Genomic DNA, 21291 nt, shown 5'->3' on the forward strand with positions numbered 1-21291 from the left:
ATATCAGGTGTTCTTCCCCCAGTACAAAAGAAATGTTCAAGTGAATACAACAGAAGAGCAAATTTCTACTGTTTCTCCTTAAAAGGAAAATAATATTTAGAACAAAGAGGTTCACAAATAACCTTCCCTGCGACAAACAAAAACAATTGTGCAGACATTAAATCAATGGCTTTTTCTCCCCCCCCCCCCCAACTTTGTAAACACTGATGGGTACACTGTTTGAAAATGACACTTAAAACACAAAATATGGGTCTTCCCTGTGTGTCGGTGGGGTGGGGTTTGAGACATGGGCATATGCAAATATATTTGCCATTGTGGGCATTCTGATGGGCACATACACATCTGGAATCCCCCCCCCCCCATTTCTATGTGAGAAGGGTCTGGCCATGTGCAATGGGGATATACATGAGGTATCACCGCTTTCTCCATGAAGTACACAGGAAAGAGAAGATACGTGCATAAACTCCATGTGCACATAAAGATTCCCATGCATGAAGGAATACCTGGCTTGAACAATTGGTTATGGATACACTGGCTTTAAGGTGCACATCACACCCCTTATAGGCAAGTACCTTCCCATTCTCTTCTATGCGCATGCACAATGAGCATTTAATCCCTCTGTACATGCAGAAATCCTTCCGTTCATGGAAAAGAATGGGGACCCCCTGCAAAATAGTAGGCCCATTATCTGGGACTAAATTCTATTTCTATTTGTTTAATTGGCCCTCCAGGCCAGTTCATCCATTTACATTCTAGTTGTCTTGAACTGGCCTTAACTTTCATATAAGGGTCATGTGCTGGAATCACATACAAGACCCACACACATGGCTTTGAAGAAGGCATTGCCACTGTGGCACAAGGAGCATTGGCCTGGTTCTCCAGCTGGAGCTATGGCTGCGACAGTTGGTGGTGGTGGTGGTGGTGGGGCTTCGGGATGGCAGAAGAGAGCATGCACTATGTTAGGAGCTGTACATAAGCTGGCCAAGTAGACTTGACTGCAGCTCTGCCCTGAGCAAAAGGTAGAACCAGAGAGGAGGAGATGGCTAAGAGCACATGGGAAAAGCCCCTTCCTTCCAGGAGAGGCTTATAGTGCTAGCCAGCTAGCCAGGCAGCCTGACCCCAACAGGCCATGATCCAGAAAAAAGGGAAATGGATCATGTAATAGTGGCTTCCTTCATAGCTAGAGGCAACCAATATTCCTTGTGTAGAGGTGAAACTTTGCTACTTCATAATCCAGATGTGGGGCTCTAAACAGCACGAGATGTGACAAAGGTCCTCAAGGTAGTTTCGGAATTAGTTGTTCAGAAGATCGTAATGGTAGAACATCACATTTGAGACCAATCAGTGTGCACAAGATGGGTGGGCAATGCATCATTTTTAGTGTGTTTGCAAACACCTAGGGATCACCTAATGTTTGGCTGCATTTCAAATTCCAATGATAATAGTAAAATAAACCCCACTTAACCCCCTTTCTGAAACATCTGACACACAGAGATCAGAGGAGAAAAGCAATGATGGATGCCACTGAGGGAAACTGAACAATATGCGCTTGGAGTTCAATGCCAGCGATGCACTGGGAAAAGGCTCCCAAGTCTTTGAATGGTCTGGAGACCAGAATGTAATAGCTGGGGACTGGACAAAATTTCCACACTTGATCTGCATGCTTGAAAGATGTCTTGGGGTGGGCTGGGGAAACCATCCACAGCTTGGAAATACACGTACACACTCCATGTGGAAGAAATGAACAAGCTGATTTTTTTTTTTAACATGTCCAAGTTTGGCACTAAACTCCCAATCATTCCCAAGTAGACACAAAGATCCAAACTATATTGTGAAAGGCACACATTTGGTTTCCTGTTATTACAACCAGGATGATGTACCCTGTTGCACTCAATTTTGTGAAAGTTTCACCAAAAAGAAGAAGAGAAAGGCATTAGTTCCAGCTGCCTTTTCTTGATATTTTCTGAATGAGCCAATTCCTTCAACTATACCCAAACACCTCCTCAAAGACGGCGGACTTGCTGGTTATAACAAAGCTGGATTCAACAATCCTTTTGATATATGATGGAACAAAAGGAAATACATGTTTGTATCTTCCCCCTCCTTCCATATGTACACAGTAGAAAAAGTATAAATTAAGGATTTTAAAGACATTGCAACTCTTAATTCTTTTTCTCCAAATAATTTGAGGGGACCCAGCCTTTAAAAGGTTTCCCTCCATCCATGATCTGACAGTACCACCAGCCATTTGGGTTCTTCTCCAGTACCTCCATACAGACACCTTCCGGAAATCCAGCAGTTTCCTCATCCCCCTCATAATCTGCAATGGCGATGTAGATATCCTTAAGGTTATTGTGGATGAACTGGGATTTTTCAATGGGCTTGGGCCGGACTGTGGACACTGGGATTCCATTGCGCTCAATAGGTAGGAATGTGGTGCCCTCGGACCCCTCAGAACCCAGCCGATCAGCATGTTTTATCTTAGAATCCCCAATCTGGGAATGGGCAGTGCTGAAAGAAGAATTGCGGCGTACTGCCCTTAGATGGTCTGTGGCAGTAAGAGACTCATTCCTACGCAGGGAGCAAGGCAGGTTATTATCTTTTGGTGGAGGGGAGACAAAGACAGACTGTGGCCTCACTGCTAGCTGTCTAACTCCATTTCGCAATTTGACAGGCCCAGATGTTTTGGAGAAGCCACCCGGTGGTTTGTTGGGAATAGGAGGTGTTGTCCTCTTGCTCTGGTTGATGGTGTTCAGTGCCTGGACCTTCTTCTCAATCTTCTCCAAGCTATTGGATTTGTTTTCATTTCTTCTGTTCCTGGCCAGCGAGATGTTGGTCTCATTGGAAGTGGTTTCTCGTTGCTGGTTATCTGAGGGCACCAAATAGTGTGAAGGAGCCCACCCTTCTGTGTCTCCATATTTTAAATACCACCATCCACTTGTTTGCTTTTCCAGCACTTCTACTACTATTCCTGCTGGGAAGCTGATCTCAGAATCTTGAACTTTCTGGTAAGAGTCAGTAGTTACATATAGACATTTTGAGGAGCTGTTTTCATTCTCTGCCTTGGTTGGCTGGCTGGAGTAGAATATGCCATGGGAAGGAGATGTAATAAGATCTGCAGAGCTTCTTCTGAAGGATTCTTCCGGGTTTCCAGAAGCTGTCTGAGGTGGGCTTTCAGACTCTTCACTTCTTGAACCTTTAAGTCCACCTCTGAGCTGACCAGTTGGTCTCAGCTGGTGACGTAAAGTGCTGATGTCCATCCTTTCTTGGATTTGAGAATCTGCTTTGTTCAGGAAAGGTTTTGGCCTCACCATTGGTTTTGCTCTGCTAGAAACAGTCTCCCCAGTATCCCTTTTTTTGGGCACACTGCTTAAGCCAGCATCTGAGGCTGACCTTGGCTTTGTCTCTTCATTCCGGGAGTAGTGAGGCTTCCCAAGGTTTGGCTGAATGCTTTTTTCATTTTTGGGTTTCGGAAGGGAGGACTTAGGAGAAACAGAACATGGAGAACTTCTTTGGATCAAAGACAATGAAGAACTTCTTTGAGAATCAGAGTCTCCACTGGATTCTTTGCTTGACAGAGCATCTTCTATGTATGGTCTGAAGCCTTCATTTTCATAGATCGTCTCCTCTTCATGAGACACATCTTCAGAAGACTCTCCAACTCGGAATTTTGCCCTTTGGAGGGATGACACAGGGGAAGGCTTGGGCAGATAGAAGAGGCCTCTTTCCAAGCTGCCATCTTCTCCCTGGCTCAGCTCAGATTCTGAGTCAGCACCGAAGGCAGGTACATCATACTCTGGCTCTTCATATTTTTGCTTGTGTGGGGAGTCTTGGGCATCTCCTGAAGCTATGGTTCCAGCAGCTGTTGCTTCTTCAGAGTCTTTTGGTTTATTGGGAGGTGCAGGGGGAGGAACTTTGGGTCTGGTCAAAGTACTGGTTCGCCTGTTTAAATTAGGTTTCTTCCTTTTATCAATGTATGATGCCGGAGCCCAGCCTTCTTTTTCGCCGATCTGCACATACCACCATCCACCAGAGTTCTTGTCAATGACCTAGAGAGGAATTCAAACAGATTAGTTTAGAGAAACAAAGTAATGTGACAATTATTTTTATCCAGCCTACAGCCTGGTTTCTGCCAAGCATCTGGCAAGTACCCATCACTCACTCATGTATTTGTTGCCCTTTCTAGGCTTACCTCTGCCTTTTGACCCCCATGAAAGCTTATTCCATCGGAGATACAAGACTGGAATTCTGCAATAGTATAGTATTCAACTTCCACTGATGGAGGCTCGGGAGGCTTAGGTAACTGAAAGCCCTGCAGAAAGAAACAGTGACATATAGTGAAAAATGGAGAGTGGGTAGGAAAGAAGAGGTCAGCTGAAATCACCTTTATTTTAGAAAGCTATTATCTTTCTAAGCAGAAAGCAGAGATAGATAAATATAAACCCCGACAGTTGAAACACACAAACCATTACACCCAAGAACAGTATTTTTGTCAGCACTTCATGTGACTGAGGAGCCCAGGACAACTTATGTAATTTATGTAAATTACAGAGAAATGTCACAAAACAATGTTTCATCTAGCCTGCTATTCTCAACTGCAATAGTCCCCAGTTTTTGAGACCTGAGACCTTGGAAGTGTACAGGAAACAAGCAAGCTAGGGTGTAATCAGATTTATTTATTTTTTGGTTTAAAAGTTTTAGGGATACGTGGACATTTGACTGCATTCTCATTGTCTTACTAAATAGTCATCTGAAAATTAAATAGTAATCTGAAAATTAGGAAGGAAGTCGCTCGTAAGAAGTGAGAATCCTTTGTGCCTTTGAATATTACATGTTTACTGTACGAAAAGGAATAATAGGTACATTTAATTAGCTATTTTGAGGTTATTATTATTATTATTTATTTATATAGCACCATCAATGTACATGGTGCTGTACAGATAACACAGTAAATAGCAGGACCCTGCCGCATAGGCTTACAATCTAATAAGTTGTAGTAAACAATAAAGAGGGAAGGAGAATGCGAACAGGCACAGGGAAGTGTAAACAGGCACCGGGTAGGGTGAAGCTAAACAGTATAGAGTCAGAACAAACTCAATATTTGAAGGCTATAGGGAAAAGAAAAGTTTTTAGCTGAGTTTTAAAAGCAGTGATTGAGTTTGTAGTTCTCAAGTGTTCTGGAAGAGCGTTCCAGGCGTAAGGGGCAGCAGAAGAAAAAGGACGAAGCCGAGTAAGGGAAGTGGAGGTCCTTGGGTTGAGACTATAACTCCCAGCATTCCTAACCATCAGCCATGCTGGCTGGGGCTAATGGGAATTCAAGTCCAAAACATCAAGGAGACACACACTATGTTAAATGCATAGCATGCAGCTCCCTATGTGTTCTATCTTTATTTAAAAGTAAGCATGGAGACTCTGACTCAGATCAGGACCACAGCATATGTGGTGGGGAGGCTCAATCCTTCCCTCTACAGCCATCACCCCCAAGAATCACCACCCAAGATAGACAGCTGGGGGGGGGCAATTCTGGGGAGGGAATGATTAAACCTTCCATCCCCATCCCCACATGCTGCTGAGTAAAGTGCAGAGGCCCTGATTTCAATCAGAACCACCCAAAAAATGCTACTTAGAGCAATTACAATCCTTGTCTCGAAGCTCTTGGGCAAATTCAGTCAGTATGATATTCTATCGTTATGGGATTAATGTGGAAGCTCTACCAAATTATTCCTCTAATAGAGTCAAACAACTTATCAAAGAAAAAAAATATCTTGATTCCAAATGGCGGGACCTTCATTTACCGTACTTTCCCAAATGGCATATTCCTCCAGGTACCCAATATATAAAACATCTTTTGGGTTGGAGCAGTACTTTATCAATCTTGCGCTGGCACCACTTAGAAAAGCATTTACAGCTTTGCGTTTTCAGTGTATGCCCTCCGCTTATCTAAAGGGAAGATTTAATAACACCCCTGTGCACCAAAGACTCTGCATCTGTGTGGAGGACATTCAACATTATCTGTTGCGATGCCCTTATATACATCCCCTAGACAAAAATTTCTCAATTACATTCTTCGTTATCTTTCTAACCAACCTTCCCTTGAGCAAATCTATGTCTGCCACAGACATGTGGCTTAGAAATAAGCCACAAATGTCAGGGAAAGAGCCCACAGTTCCAGTGACAGAGCACATGTGCTTTGAATGTATAAGAGCAAGATAAATCACCAGCATCACTCATTAAAGGATCTCAGACATCAGGGCTGGAAAAGGCCTGGGCCCTGAACCTTGGAGAGCGGCTGCCAATCAAAGCAGGCTACACTTGGCTAGGTAGACTAATAGTCACAGTGGGTGGAAGCCTATTTCATAAGATGGCGCTTCCTCTCTGTTCTCCATGAGAAGCCACAAGACCTCAAGCAATACCAAGCAGAAGCTGCCCGTTAATAAGCTACTGGTTAACAAGGGTCTGGTAGATAAGGATGTGCAAGAACGTCCTGTAATAAATGGAGAACATGTCACAGAAGTCGCATGCACTTCTACAGCATGATGTTTAGTCTTTAGACGCACAACCAGTGTTTAAAACAATAACCAACAATCCCCAATCCCAAGGGATCAAATACCTAGTAATAATTTAATTTTTGGCCATATATAGCACTGAGAATATGGTTGCATTGGTCTTTCACAAAGCTATTTAGTTGTTCACTAAAATCCTTTGTTTGCACTCTAAGGAGCTAAGGAACTCTTCAGTCTTTCCTTATTAGAAGAGGAGGAAAAGAAAGTATGCTGCTTAGAGTGTTGGGTTAGGATCTGGGGAAACCCATGTTCAAAGCTTCACTCAGGCCACAGCTAGACCTAAGGTTTATCCTGGGATCATCCAGGGTTCGCCCCTGCCTGAGCACTGGATCTCCTGTGTGTCACCTAGATGAACAGGTTTGACCCCTGGACAATCCAGGGATAAACCTTAGGTCTAGCTATGGCCTCAGTCACAAAGCTCTCTGGGTGACCCCTCAGCCTAACCAACCTGTGAAGATAAAGTGGGAGGGAGAACCATATATGTCACCTTCAGCTCCTTGGAGAAAAGACGGGATATAAATGCAGTGAATGTCTGAAAGAAATATTCAAGATGAAGTGGTTGTGTAAAGTCACTATCTGTTGAATCACATTTTAACAAGCTCATTTCCTTCCACCACCACATCCCCCAAATCAGGAAGCAATTGATTTAATGAGATTTCTAGAGTGGAAGTCTTCACGGCTATGTTAGCAACCTACCTCACCACCGCCACAGATGGGTCTTGCTCCACCTGGTCGCTTTGCAGAAGAGCCCTGAGGGGACAGTATCTTTGCTGCAGCCAAGAACAGCTTCAAGAGGTCCCAAGGAAGTGTGGGAAGAGGAAGCATGACCCACTTGTCCTGCCTTTTCCTCCACTTGTTTGGAATATCTGAAGCTGCTGTTCTAAATCTTTTGTTTTTGCCCCCATTAGGGAGGGCCTAGAAGTACCACTCATGTATGCTAATCAATCAATCAGTATCAAAGATCAACATCTCTATATCATACCATGTGTTAAGGTTTTTCCCTGCTTAGGTTCTAAATCAGGGATGGGGAACTTCCAGCTCTTAGGCCAATTTGGCATGCCAAGTCAGCACATCCACCCAGGATCACTCCATGTCTTTCTACATGGAGAAATGGATGACATCAGAGGGTGGGGCTTCAGGAAGAGGGCCCCCACCCCTGATGTCATTTGGCCCCCAGGGCTGAACAGCAATGCAATCTGCTCCCCACCCAGGGAGGGCCAAACAGTTCCTCACACTCTGTGCTAAATGGTTAGGAGGTGTTGTGCTTGTGCAATGTTAAAAATTCATAAGTGCCATCAGCATTAAGAGAAATCAGCACTCACCAAACTGGATTCTCTTCTTGGGGGAGGCCTGGTTCTTAGATTTGGAGAACCTAGTGAGAGGAGGAACATTCTTAATTTAAATAGAACATATTAAATTCAAAGTTCTTTTCAGTGGTTAAGAATCAAAATTAACCTGAATTAGAAAAAAGATCTACTTTTACAAGTATTTAATAACCCAGTTTTTGCCCTGAAGGCTCCCGGAGCACCTTACATTTTTAAAACTAGATACAAATCACATAGTTACTAAAGCCAGCAGATCAGCATAAAAACACAATAAACTAAAAGATCTAAGAAATCTACAATATCTAAGGAGTCCGGACAAATGAAAAGGTCTCTTCACTTGGCCCCAAAAGATTTGATGCCTCCCTGCATTGGACATTCAAGATCCAGGCAGAATCAGAAGTGAAAATTACCAATTTTTTGGTAAGTCCCAAAGAATTATCAGAATCACACTCCCTCTGTCCTTAGGTGGATTTCAGCTCTGTTTGCACAGCCTTTTACAATATCATGGTCCTTTTCAGACAGACAATCTTTGCATGCAGAGGGGAAAGTGAGATGATAGGCAGAGGGGAAAGTGAGATGATAGGCATTCTCCCCAACCCAGTCTACATGTGTTCAGAATCAGATCAGAACCTTCAAATGTACAATTGTACATACCTAGGATTTTCTCCACAGTATTTGGAACTTTGAAAAAAGAGGGTTCCTGAAAATGTGGATAAAGCACCACTCACTTTCAGTAATGTGTGTGTAGGCTCTGTTCTAACATTCAACTTAACAGGTATATGGAATGGAGCTTGTTGTGATCCCACCCACCCCTTCTATGTCTGTTCAATCATCCTACTAGATTGAACATCTGAAAAGCCTTTGTGCCAATATAGTTTCCAAGGAAAGTGGTCCAAAACCCAGACATTTAGAAGCAGTACATTATTTTGAACAGAAGGGGGACTTAGGTGTCTTTCCAAAACAAAGTCAATTATCAATTCAACACCCCCACCACCACCACCACTGCAGTACTAGGGATCCTGCAGTGATTCACAAATCTATGGAGATGGTAGCTAAATTATGCCCTGAGGGATGTTTAATGGGTGGTGGAACAGAAAATTACTGGAGAGATTCTGAAGAACTGCAAGTCATTTTGTTTATTGTCTAAGGGGCTATTTGGAAAGCAGTGGATATAATGAATGACAGAAATAGATGGGGCAGAAATTCATTCGATTCACATTCCTACTTAATTTGCAATTCCTGAAATGCAGTTATCCTTCAGTAGCCACACCTCTACAATTTTTGTGATGTTCTCCGTTCAATAAATGCATATAAAGAAGTGTATTTTCATGAAAATAGTGTTATTACAGAAAAATGCTTGCAAAAATGATACATTGGGCAAAATTGCACTAAATGCATATATCAGGGGTAATGTGCACAAATGTGGGATCCATTTTTACAGATATTTTAAAGAAATCGCAAATTGATGCAGAAATGGACAAAATGAACTCAAGACTTGAAAAGTTAGAAATTGAGAGAGAATGAAATTGATTCATTTAGATTCATCCATTCTTAAGAAACAGTAAAATGGGGTTCTCCAGTTTTAATAACCACGCTGCCCTTCTAACATCTAAACAAATATTTTCCCCTAAAAACCTCAGACTTTACTGTTTTCAACCTGCCCCTGCTCCAGCAATAAATAGGCATCAAGAATTATGAGTAGAACAGTTAGAAATCCATCATGACCTTACTTATTTGAGCTCTTTGTGGTGCAATCCGGGCTATGGCTGGAGATCCCTGTGCCAGTTTTGAAACCTGCTTGTCTTGAGTCGTCATGAAATTGCCATTGGAGTCATTGCACAAGATAGGCAAACTTATTTCCTTCTTGGTGATGTGCGATTCTGTCGTTTCAATTTCTGACTGGGTTTCCTTGTCACTAGAAGACTTCTTGTTCAACAGGTTACTGATCTCCATGATATTTCCTATAATTTCCACTGGCCCTGTTAAGTTCTTTTTCCTAGATGACAGGTCATCTTTTGCTTTCTTCAGATATGATGCTGGGGCCCAGCCTTCTTTGCCTAAATACCTGGAAATACAAAAGGTAGTTACATTTAGCTCCTTAAACTTCAAAAACAAAGGGCAGTGTGATACAGGAATAGGATTAGAATTCCCAAAAGACCACTAAGATGATGGGAAATTAACATAATATGATCACCACAATGTGGCTATAATGAAATAAAGGGATCAACCTTTCCAAGGCTCTTATTCTTAATTAGCCTAACCCGGTGTACTCTCACTCAGTTCTTACACCTCCTCTAGTTTGAGGGCTAGGAAAACCTTACCCTTGAATTCTGCTTTAGCCACTTTGACTGTGTAAACGTAAGAAAGGCAATGGTAAGGGATGGCTCTAAGCCACCTTGTTATGTAAGAAGTATTAGAAATAATTATTCGCAAAGAACAAAACCAGAAAATTCTACTTGGCAGGGCTTCCCTGTTTGCTTTGGGATTCTGAAGTTCATGACAGATGTAGGAAGGATGACACCTCTTGGGTTAAGGAAGGCTCGTCATCTCCAGCTCATGAAAGAAGAAACTTCAACCCCAAAGCCAGACTATGTTCCGGTGCAGAAAGTTGCAGTAGTGGTGATCTGTAAAAACAGGCCTCTATGCAACTGTAGCAGAAGCACATGCTGCTAGAAGAAAGCCTGTAATTGTCCTGGTGGAAAGTGACCTTCCCAGGTATTCCATGCATTGTAAGGTGGGAACAGGCCTAGGGTGCCACTAGGCATGGCTAGATAAATGGTGGGATCCACACTGGGGTTGCAAGGGCCCACTGGGGCTGACACCAGGACTTTAGAAGGGATTAGTTTCTTTTCCTGAATTTCTGCAGTGGCTACCATGTTCTTGCCCTCATATGCCTTTGGACCCCTCTGCCAATGTAGTATCAACAGTGCATTGGGGGTGGGTCTGGGAAGCATATAGGAAAAAGAAGATGCTGGCTGCTGGAGCCACCTGCCCCTCCTCCTTTCAGCAAAGCTCCTACCTGGGCCAGCACAGCCTTTTCCTTTGAAGGATCCAGTGCATCAAGCCAAACGGCTCTGCAGTATCCTCCCTGAAGGATGCAGCTTGTTCTTGTCTACTGTTGCCCTGCCATCTGGGAAGCTCACAGGGAGGTGGGTTTGATTGTCCTGGAGGGGACCTTGCTCAGGGCCCCTCAAACCTGAAATCAGGCCTGAGTGGGAAGAACACTTGGGTTCTGGTAGCACAGGTGAGCTGTGAAGGTGCTGTTGTGACTGGGCAATCCTAGAAGACCTGGTTCAACATTCAGCTCAGTGTTCACTGCATCAGTGTTTCTTAGACCACCCTAAAGACCATGATGAAAATAGGATGCCATAGTGGACCACCAGAGCCAGCCCTGCCATTGGGCAGAGTGAGGCTACTGCCTCAGGTAGTTACTTTTGGGTGTCATGAAAGGGCAAAAAGTGGTTACCTATTTAATTTGTTGTTGTTGTATTTTTATTGCTAGGAAGTGGGAGAGGCCCTCATGGAATTTTCTGCCTCAGGTTCTAAAGTAACTTGGCTTACCTTGAGAACTATAACTAACTTGGGGAGGAAGGAGGTATCTAGGCTGATCATGGCTCCCATTTTATAGAGGAGAGTCCTCTACTCGAACGTCTGCCAGAGGACAGTCCTCAACTTGAAGGGCTGTCCTGTTCAAGCCCATTGTAAAGATAAAGAACCATTGGAAGGGAGAGAGCATCAGTGTCCCATCAGTACCTGGGCTGCAGACTGAACAGGCAGGCACCCAGGTCACCTGTTCACAGTCTTCCCTGCTATGAAATTGCATTTCTATTTAAATTATAATAATTATTTCTAAATTTGCATTGATACATGTAAATTAGCACATGCAAATGTTGTGTTCTCTTTTTGGTGATGCATAAGCGGCCACCCTCGGGGCATCTGCTGCTCTGCATCAGGTAGTACAAAGACCTTGAGTCATCACGTGCTAGAGAGGACACTCACTTCTTGGTTTTATTCACTTAGCCCACAAAGCAGCTCACCTCTTGAGCAGTGCAAGCAGCTACAGTGGAGGGAACTTCAACAACAACAACAAGAAGAACTTACCCCCACACCTACATGCCCATTCTCCCCCATGCATGCATATAGCTTTACCAGGACAGCAGTGAATTGGGTGGGACTGTCGTGTCAATTCAGGTGTGAGTCATGCACAGGGCACACACAGCTCCACCATGCCTGTGCATTTTTCTTGGGTGCGGGCTTTTGGATACACTGTCCTCCACCCAGTGAATTACTACCACCATCCCCACTCAACTTCACGGGTCATATCTAGCAAGTCACTAGCTACATTAGCTGCATTGTCCAGGACATTTCAAGCAAGAAAATGGCTCTAGATGTGTACAAAAAGCAAGTCCCTCACTATTGAATGACCAAGCCAGGTGCCCCCTGCTCCAGACCCCACACTTCAGGGATCATATTTATTGAAACATAGAATAACAACCCTCTACTGCTGCTGTAGTAGTAGAATAATCTATCTCTTTTTATAATTCTTTAACTAGCCCAACTACAGTTGAAAAGGGTATCTATCCATACAATGCTATATATGTTGGGCCCCATTGTTTTCAGTGGGACTCCCAGGTAGGGTGTATAGGATTGCAGCCCACAGCTAATACAAAAATGAAACATGGCTTGAAAAAACCAAAAGTACAACAATAGTAAGATAATACCTTTATCAGGATGAAAGTTCACCGTGTGATATGTGAGCTTTTGAGTTACACTGAACTCTTTCCTCAGGCTGGATGTAATCAAAAAGTGGAAAATAGATGCTTCTAGGAGAGGCTATTGCAAGCAGCCCTGTCTGTAGTCTGATTCAGTCTTAAGTTGATAGCAGAAAAAAAATCTTGCAGACTAAAACCTGCGTCTTATTTAAAATATTTCTATAAACCCTTTTGTAAGGGTAGCTCTCCAAAGCTGGCTACATAAGATATCAATAAACATCATCATAACAAATAATGTCACAATAAGCATGATAGCAGCACAAAATTCACACATATTAAAGTGAATTACTATCATTTGAGGAATGCTGAGGCAGAGAAGGAGATCCTCAGCATGGGGGCTTACTTTTGAGCATGTCTGCTCAAAAGTAAGTCTTCCTATACATTAATTCCATAGAAAGTGGACTCCAAGACTCCCACTTTGAAAATATAAAAAAACAACAGTGACCAGATCCTGTTTCTAAAATCAGTGTTTTCAGTTAACCCAAGAAAAGGGTTTAATTTGAGTCAAGGTTAACCTGCCCTTAGAACCAGATTGTTATGAATGCAAGGCCCAGTCACAGACATACAGCTGACCCGTTCACTTTGCACCCTCTAGAAACAACTTCATGTAAATTTAAAGTACCCACAATTCTAGGCCCCTCAAAATACAGATTTTTATTATTGTGATTCCTCTTGCCCCTGCCAGGCTTTTTAAATTTCATTGTATGCATTGTTTTCAACTTCATTTTAACCTGTTTTGTTGTGTGAGCAACCCTGGGAACTTTTTGTTATGGGGCAGCATATAAACATCATAAATAATACAAAAAAATGACACAGTGGCATCCCAAATCTGCCTACCCCTGAAATGCAGGACAACAGGTCCTAAGGCTGTTAATAACACGCTCTTCAGGTTTTGCCAAGTGCTTTCTGTAGAAATGAGCAGGCTTCGCTCCATATGGTTGCTCTTTGAAATTTAACACCACTCACATACTGGGAGGATAGTGCCAACAGCTTTACACAGTCCAAGGCAATCTCCTCACAACCCTCCAGCGGCAACAGTGAGAAGGAGGGAGAGCTTCCGGTAAGGATCAGAGCCATTGGGAAAGTGTGAACTGGCCCAATCGGAGGTGGCAAGTCTTGTCTTGCAATTCTTGAGGAACTTCTGGGACTCAGGCCAGAAGAGCTCTGGCTATGGGGGCGGTATATAAGTGTAATAAAGTCTGTAGGGGGTCCCTGTTGGACCCACAGCTTCTCTCCAAGGCCCTGCCCCCTCTCCCCAGTGGCTGAACAGAGATAAGCCCTTTCCCCTGCTCAGTGTCAGGGCAGAGAGAGGGAGCCACCCTCAGTTCTGGGCAGGGAAAAGGCCTTATCTTCAACCTGCAGCAGATCCCTTTCTCTTGGCCCATTGCTGAGAGAGAGGAAATGGTTTCTCAAATCTGCTGCATGTTGGCGATAAGCCCTTTTGCCTGCTCCACACTCAATGCTGGACAGGGAAAAAGCCCCCTCAGCTGATCTGCATGGATTAGCTGAGGTAAGGATGGGAAAGGTGTGTGTATGCGTGTGTATGTATGTGAATGGGGTCCGTAAGAAAGGGAGGTGTGCCTTCGTGTTTCTATGTGAATGTGTCTTCGTGAAAATGAAGGGTGGGGGCATGCCAGACATGGCTCCACACACTTTGGGTTGTCCCACCTCTGCTGGCATGCAGCCCCCATTATCTCAGCCATCTGCCTAAAAATGGTTCCCCACCCCTGCGTTAGTAGAATGACTACTCGTTAATCCCATCCTCTCCCTGCTGGAATCCGAAAAAGCAAAGCAATAGCAAAAACAAAACCTCTGATTGACGCAGTTACTCTTAACACAACTTCCTTTCATTGCATGCCTTTTCTTTTCCTCTGTTGTTAGGATAGATACAGCCCACAACTGAGTTTGCCCTCAGCCTCTCTGGGTCACAGCCACATAGAACCAATGCAGCTGCTGAGTTTTAATTATTAAATTTTGAAGCATCTTCCCACATCAGCTGTGATTTGCAAAAAGATAAGCAAATCAGAATAGTGATAGAGTACAACTGTACAACATTATGCAGGGAACTCAGCACATTTGCCCCTTGAATGTCCCATTCTATAGCGATGATGCCCCTTGGAGCTGTTTGTGTGTTGAGTAAAACTGAGAAGCCCAGGACTCAGCGTCATCGTAGGGTGGCTATGCAGACACCCCGTGATTAACCTTACATGGCTAGGCAGATACATTTTTTCAAATGGGGAAAAATGTGCATTTTTAAAAGTGCACCCGCCTTTTTTCTTTTTCTTTTTAAAAAGTACATTTTTCCTCACAAAATATGTGAATTCCACACCCCCAATAGATGAAAGCATAACAATGTGAATTTGGGAGGAATTTGTACAAATGCGCAAGCACACAAATGCACATTTTTGAACATGACTGAAAGGCTGGGAAATTTGGGACATTTCCTGAGAGTTGTGTTTCTTCTAGCACATGTTCACATGATTTGTGAACAGGAAGGAAATTCTCGCACATCCCTTACTGCAGGCAAATCAGCTAGTTTCCATGGCCAAACTTGGTGGAAGATACCAGCTCTTTCAGTGATAGAACAATGACTGCTTGTGAACCTTCTTAACAAGCACAGCAAAGAAAGAAGAAGAAAAAGGACAACAACATTTTGATGTACTGGAGAGTGGAATGCAACCAGAAGGCTATGTCATTGGGGGTGGGGTGGGGGGAGGGAGGGAGGGAGGATGAAGGAGCCAGCTACATTGCAGTTAAAAACCCATTAATTTTTTTTAATGCTATGTGAAGGCGAAAGTTAATATTCAAACCATAGCACTGAGGGAGGGAAAGAGGACTCAGAAATTGCCTCTGTTTGTCTGAGCATTTTCTTCCCCCCTTAACATCTGCTTTCCAGCTCCAGAATACTGGAATTACTCCAGAGGGAAAGAAACCAGGAAGGGAGACAAGGGGGAGGGAAATGAAAATCAGTACAGAACCATGAATTTTGGAAAATGTTATATTTAAGGAGGTGAATGTTAAGAGTCTTTAAGGTGGAACCTATTACCTAGTTATGAACGGTGTCTCCTCCTGTGTTACTTTCCTGGTAATATGCGTTCCTGGTAATATGCGTTGTGGCAACAGCGATATTAGAGCTAACAGTACTATTTCATCAGTTCTCAAAGGCATTTTGATTCAGAAAGCATGACACTTCATCCCTTCCTTTTTATCCCTGCAAAATCACATGTGAATCCTTCCTGATTTTCTGCAACTGATGTTTTTAGTGGCTGGGAAACAGGCAGTTGCAGAGGATTGGATAACAAGATAAGAGCGCCCAGAGTGCAAGACTGTAGACACTCATAGCTCTCACTGATAGTTAGGTTGCAATTCTATATCCTGTTACCTGAGAGTAAATCCTGCTGAACTCAGTAGGGATCACTTCTGAGTAGACATACACAGAATTGTGCTGTAAGCGGTACATATGAATACAGTAAAGTGCTCAAGTCTTACGGATTTAATTGCAGGTAATTGTGCGTGGCGACTGCATTTGTTGCTCTGGAGAAATGTCTTACACCCATGACATCCATGATCTTGATTTAGAACCACTGTTCCCAATTATCCTAGCTAAACACTGTATCTTCCATCCCTCTTTACTATTAATTCAATTCATGACAACAGAGGGGAGGAGAAAACAGATCTCAGATTCAATGACCTTAAAAATGAGTCCCTATTATTGGGTTGGGACAAAATATGAACCAAGCCCTTCTAGTCTTCAGAGCTGTTCCATGAAGGCTATTATACTGTAGACTGGTATATAGGCAGTGAAGACTGCAGCTGCTGGTGAGCTGTCCATTATCCAGCAGAGAAAGCTGGTTTATCAGCCATGATATTATGGTGGATCCCATCTCAACAGGCATGGCGGAGGCAGTCCAACTATGCCTCATAGGGATGGGACTGGGCAGCCCCCGAAAGTTCGCTGTGATAAAGGAGGACAAGCTCTAGGCACTATTCTAGATGTGGCTTCTTCTATCTATGTGGGTCACAACTTAATGTTCCCCAAATTTAGTCTGCTCAGCTGGAAAGCTGGAACAGTGTATGAGCAGCTTCAAGGCTCAGTTTCAAACAAAGATTTCTAGTTTGGGGGCCATGATCCATTTTAAAAACTGGCATCAGCCTCAGTTGAGTCTCCTAGAGCATATATCACCAAATGCTCTTTTCCCTCTCCATATGCTGGGTGGCAGATGCACAATGCCTTCATTAAACTGTTGAATCATCCAAATAGCCAATACTTGGAAGCTGGGACCTGTGCTGGAGGGACTGGTGCTGAAGCCTGCCTTTAAGTCATGCCATCCCCATGTTCATAAATTATACACTGTTAAAAATTAAAGGCTCTCTTTCTTTGGTATCTTTCTTCAATACAAATACTGAAGACTGCAAGAGATTCCAGGCCCCTGCAGAGCTTAAGATAAAAGAAAGCCAGCCAGCGACAAGAAAAACCTTTAAAAACAAAAGGGGAGTAGAGTAATAAAATCAGAGGGAGTTGCTGACATTGTTCCTCTGCCTGCAAAGTACTGTGCACTCTGCTCCTGAACCTTTGGCTTTGGATTAAAGTCCAGTGCATGATTTAAAGGGAGAAGAATGCAGAGCTGATATAGGGCCAGCCATTCCCTGCTCGTCATGTTGAGAATCTAACCCCCCTCTATCAGCTTTCATTTATTATTGATGGGAGGGTTAATATGGGAGATGTAACGGCAAATGTGTTTATGGAACACACAGAACTCTGTGTGGTTCCTTTATTCATAGCTGTGGCGTCTTCAGATGGCCAAACTACAAAAGCAAATGACAGGCTAAGAAAAATATCTGTTCTGCATGCGAAGCAAGTGAGCAAGAGGAATAGTTCATAGGATCCTGGTCATTCATAGGATGCATCATCCAGAAAAGCTCCCTAAAATGTGGTGAGATTCACAGGTTTATATTCTCCTTGACCGTTGTTTATCCAAGTTCTACTTAAAAGCCATCCAGGGAACAGAATTCCACAGCTTCTTCAGGAAACCAATTCTTTTGCCCAACCACTGTTCCAATTACGATGATTTTTCCTTAACAGGCCAAAGCAGCAATCTCTTGCACACTCATTTGGGAGTGAGCCCACTAAACACAGTGGGAACTGCTTCCAAGGAAACATGTGCAGGATCAGGCTGTTAATCTGGCTGCTGCAGTTAAAAGTGAATGACTTCATGCTCTTTGTATCTTTGATCTCTTTCATATCACTAATAATAGGAGTCTCTTTTGCTGAGCACTGGGAAGACATACTGCTTACGTGGCATTTATTGTATCTGGAGGTAAGCCATGAAAATATCCAGTTTATACTTGGAACAAGCCATTTAAGGCTACAAGATGGAAAACATTTTGAATTAGCGTCCAGATTAACTATTTTGCAAAACTTCCCCATTGATCAACTCCTATGTTAACAGAACATATCCCCATCTTCACAGGGATTTCTGTTATGTCATACAATGTAGTTGCATGCATATGCACACATCAAAGCACACTCTCACTCAATCTCTAGCAACCTCGTAACAGCTTTCCGATGTTATTGAAAGACACGCTTGCCATCAGCAATCCTATGCAAATTGTCCCAAATTGGGGCTTATTCCCAGGAAAGTGTGCATAGGATTGCAGCTGGAAAATCCCAGCTAACCATTTCATCCACAGACAACTGTCCCTCCTTAAAAACACACACACTTCATGAGAGCTGCTTTACTTGATTTCCCCCCATTGCACTCTCCCACCCCAGATTTCTACATACTGCAGTTAGTTGTTTTAAATCCACTATCAAGACCATTTCAGTGGCTTCGTACAACTTTTCCAGCATTTTCATATAAAGTCCTTCAAGTCCTATCTTAGAAATAAACAACTTACAGGACGATGTCGTGACGCTAATAAGCAAATGGCTTGCCCTCCCCGGGATGATTTTGTCAACACTTTACCTTATGTACCACCATCCTTCCAGGTTCTTTTGAACGACCTCCACAGTGACTCCCTTGTCGAACCCGATTTCGTCTTTCCCCTGGCTGGTGTATGACTGGATTGTGACATATTTCTCCTCTAGCAAAGACAGAGAAGGCAACATCAGTTAAGATCAAAACTGGCCCCAGCTGTTTCCCTCCTCTGATTGCTATTTAAAATGACTTTGCAGCAATTAAAATGGGAAGGCACTTCAGAGGTGGAGTCTCACTTGCGAGGCCCTGTACCTATTAGCTATCATGCTGTAAGCATGCCTGCATCAGCTCCTCGCCACCGCCCTGCGCCTTCCATGCCAACAAATGAGACAGGGTCTCTGGAGAAAGGGTCTCCCCCAAATCTTACATATGGTATTGACAAAAATCAAACTAGCTGCCAGAGTAGCACAGCATCACTGGAGGAACTTTCTCCAGCTGGCTCTATTTAGCACACACATGGTTATGTTAAAACATTGCATTACTGGAATCTGAATGTTGAAGCTGGAGTGCAACCAACACTCCTCCAACTCGAAGGAATGGACTGACCCGTCCTCTTCACACCCCTAGAAACAATCTGCTTTCACAGCACCAAAGAGCCAGTATTTGTTTTTTCGTGATTAGATCATATTGTACTTTCCCAAACGCTCAGGGCTCACAAAAAGAAAGGCAAGTGTCATTTTCTAAGAATCTTTTAAAGTCAAAGTGGTTAATTCAGTGTTGACATCCTGAGTTATGTGGCAGGTTATAAATATTTTCACAGGCAGAGAATCCCAAAGCATTTTAGCTAGCCATGTGCTTGTTATGAACTCCACCCAACTCTGAACACTACCCTGGGTATCAGTATTAACTGAGGTACGGTTCACAGGCCAAAACCTCAAAAGTGAGAATCAGGAGAGAAAAATTACTCTGGTTATCCAGGGATTCTCCTTCTCAGATTAAGCCGTACATTTTATTTATTTATTTCATGTATATCCTGTTTTTTCTCCAAGTAGTTCAATACAGATTATCTTGCCTGCCCTTTTATCACAACAACCTTGTGAGGAAGAGTAGACTGAGAGATAGCAACTGGTTCAAGGTCACCCAGTCTGCTTTGGGAGGATTTGAACTCTCAAGTCCTAATTAAAAGCTGAAGTAAGTTAATAAAGGGTTAGATCCAGGGGAGTGGATTTTCACATCCCCTCTTCCCCATGGCAGCCCCAAAAGGAAATCAATAAACTGTCTGTGGAATGCTGGGAGTTGTAGGACTTTTTCCTGTCTAAACATGCATAGGATTGCACCATAAAACACTCACAAAAGGTGGGATGGGAGCAGGGGTTTGTGGTACTTATCACTAGTAACCACAAAATATATCAACCAGTAGATCTGTTGGTGACAGTCATGCAGCAAGATTCTATTTTTCAACTTTTTTTTTTTTAGCAACTAAGTATTTAATTCTGGGTTGTTGGGGGGCAATAAAATTCCCCTGCAATGGAGAACTAGCTTGAGGATCTCACTGTTGGATCCCATGCTGTCTTAATTAATATCAGCTGCATGATTGTTCTAAGAGATGGGGGAGAAATTAATTTTGGTTTGCATTTATACAAACTGACCTAATCCTCTCCTCCTGTTCCTGAACTAGTATGCAAACTTGAACCGGAAAATCATCTTATCGGCCAGCTAGGAGGCTTTACACATGCAGATATGAGCAGAGGGATAGCAGCAATGCAGGCAGGGTCATAGTCTTGCTTCCTGCTCAGGATGCTAGTGACAGTCTGAACATACTGCTATCTGCACAGCTTGTGGCTCAAGTGCACTTTGTTGCTGGCTAAAAAGGAACAGAAAAAATTGAAAATCTGCAAAAAATGTTTCTTTCTGAAGATGTTGGCAATGTATCCAACTGCATCAGACTCCAACAAACCCACAGCCTTGCCTCATTAGGATTGCTGCTTTTGGACTCTTATCACAATAAAGACATGCTGAGCCAGCGTAAAAACAAACAAACTTTACATGACACAACAGGGAAAATTATATTCCTTTGTGGGAGTGATGCAGTCAGCACTGGGAAAGGCGACTTAAGGCATAACAGGTTTACACTGCTGTGGCCACCATTCACTCTTCTGTGGCAATGATAGAGACCTCCACATGCATGCTTGGAAACAAAGAGAATTCTCAACAATCTAGTCAAACTAAATTATCAATATTTAGGGCAGGACATGCTTATTAAAAGTAGTATACAGCCCATTTAAGTTAGTAGCACAGATATGCCCTTAGAAACAGGTGCTCGCCAGATGTTTTAGACCACACAATTCCCAATCATGGACAATGCTGGCTGGGACTTATGGAAGTTGTAGTCCAAAACCTCTGGATGGCACTAGGTTGCCTATGTCTGGTTTATACTTTAAGTCCAAGTCTCATGTTATAATAGTGCAGCGGCTGTAGCTTGAAACTGAACTGTGCAAGCATGTGGGGAGTGGCTATAGCTCAGTGGTAGAATACATGTTTTGCATGCAGAAGGTCCCAGGTTCTGGCATCCCCAGATAGGGCTGGGAAAGAAACCTGTCTGAAAGCACATGGAGAGCCGCTCCAATCAGTGTTGACCACACTGGCTTGAATATAAGGCATTTTATACTGCCTATAGTCTCATCCTATCCTATCTCACCATGCCATACCATCA

At 43.2% G+C, this 21291-nt stretch overlaps 1 protein-coding gene across 9 annotated transcripts in view; it reads right to left on the reverse strand.

Annotated features, from left to right (window-relative positions):
• Positions 1 to 358: 358 nt before the first annotated feature.
• SH3PXD2A (SH3 and PX domains 2A) overlaps positions 359 to 21291 on the reverse strand; it is a 272178-nt gene continuing 251245 nt past the window's right edge. For all 9 annotated transcript variants that reach the window (XM_063132600.1, XM_063132601.1, XM_063132599.1 and 6 more), the window contains 5 exons: positions 18627 to 18744; positions 9619 to 9953; positions 7886 to 7935; positions 4193 to 4312; positions 359 to 4049 (listed from right to left, as the gene is read on the reverse strand). In XM_063132600.1, coding sequence (XP_062988670.1) covers positions 2163 to 4049; positions 4193 to 4312; positions 7886 to 7935; positions 9619 to 9953; positions 18627 to 18744 — 2510 coding nt within the window. In that variant the 3' untranslated portion in view covers positions 359 to 2162. The remainder of the gene's footprint in view (positions 4050 to 4192; positions 4313 to 7885; positions 7936 to 9618; positions 9954 to 18626; positions 18745 to 21291) is intronic.

This window comes from Elgaria multicarinata, chromosome 8 (assembly GCF_023053635.1).
Source record: "Elgaria multicarinata webbii isolate HBS135686 ecotype San Diego chromosome 8, rElgMul1.1.pri, whole genome shotgun sequence".
Lineage (NCBI taxonomy): Eukaryota > Metazoa > Chordata > Lepidosauria > Squamata > Anguidae > Elgaria > Elgaria multicarinata.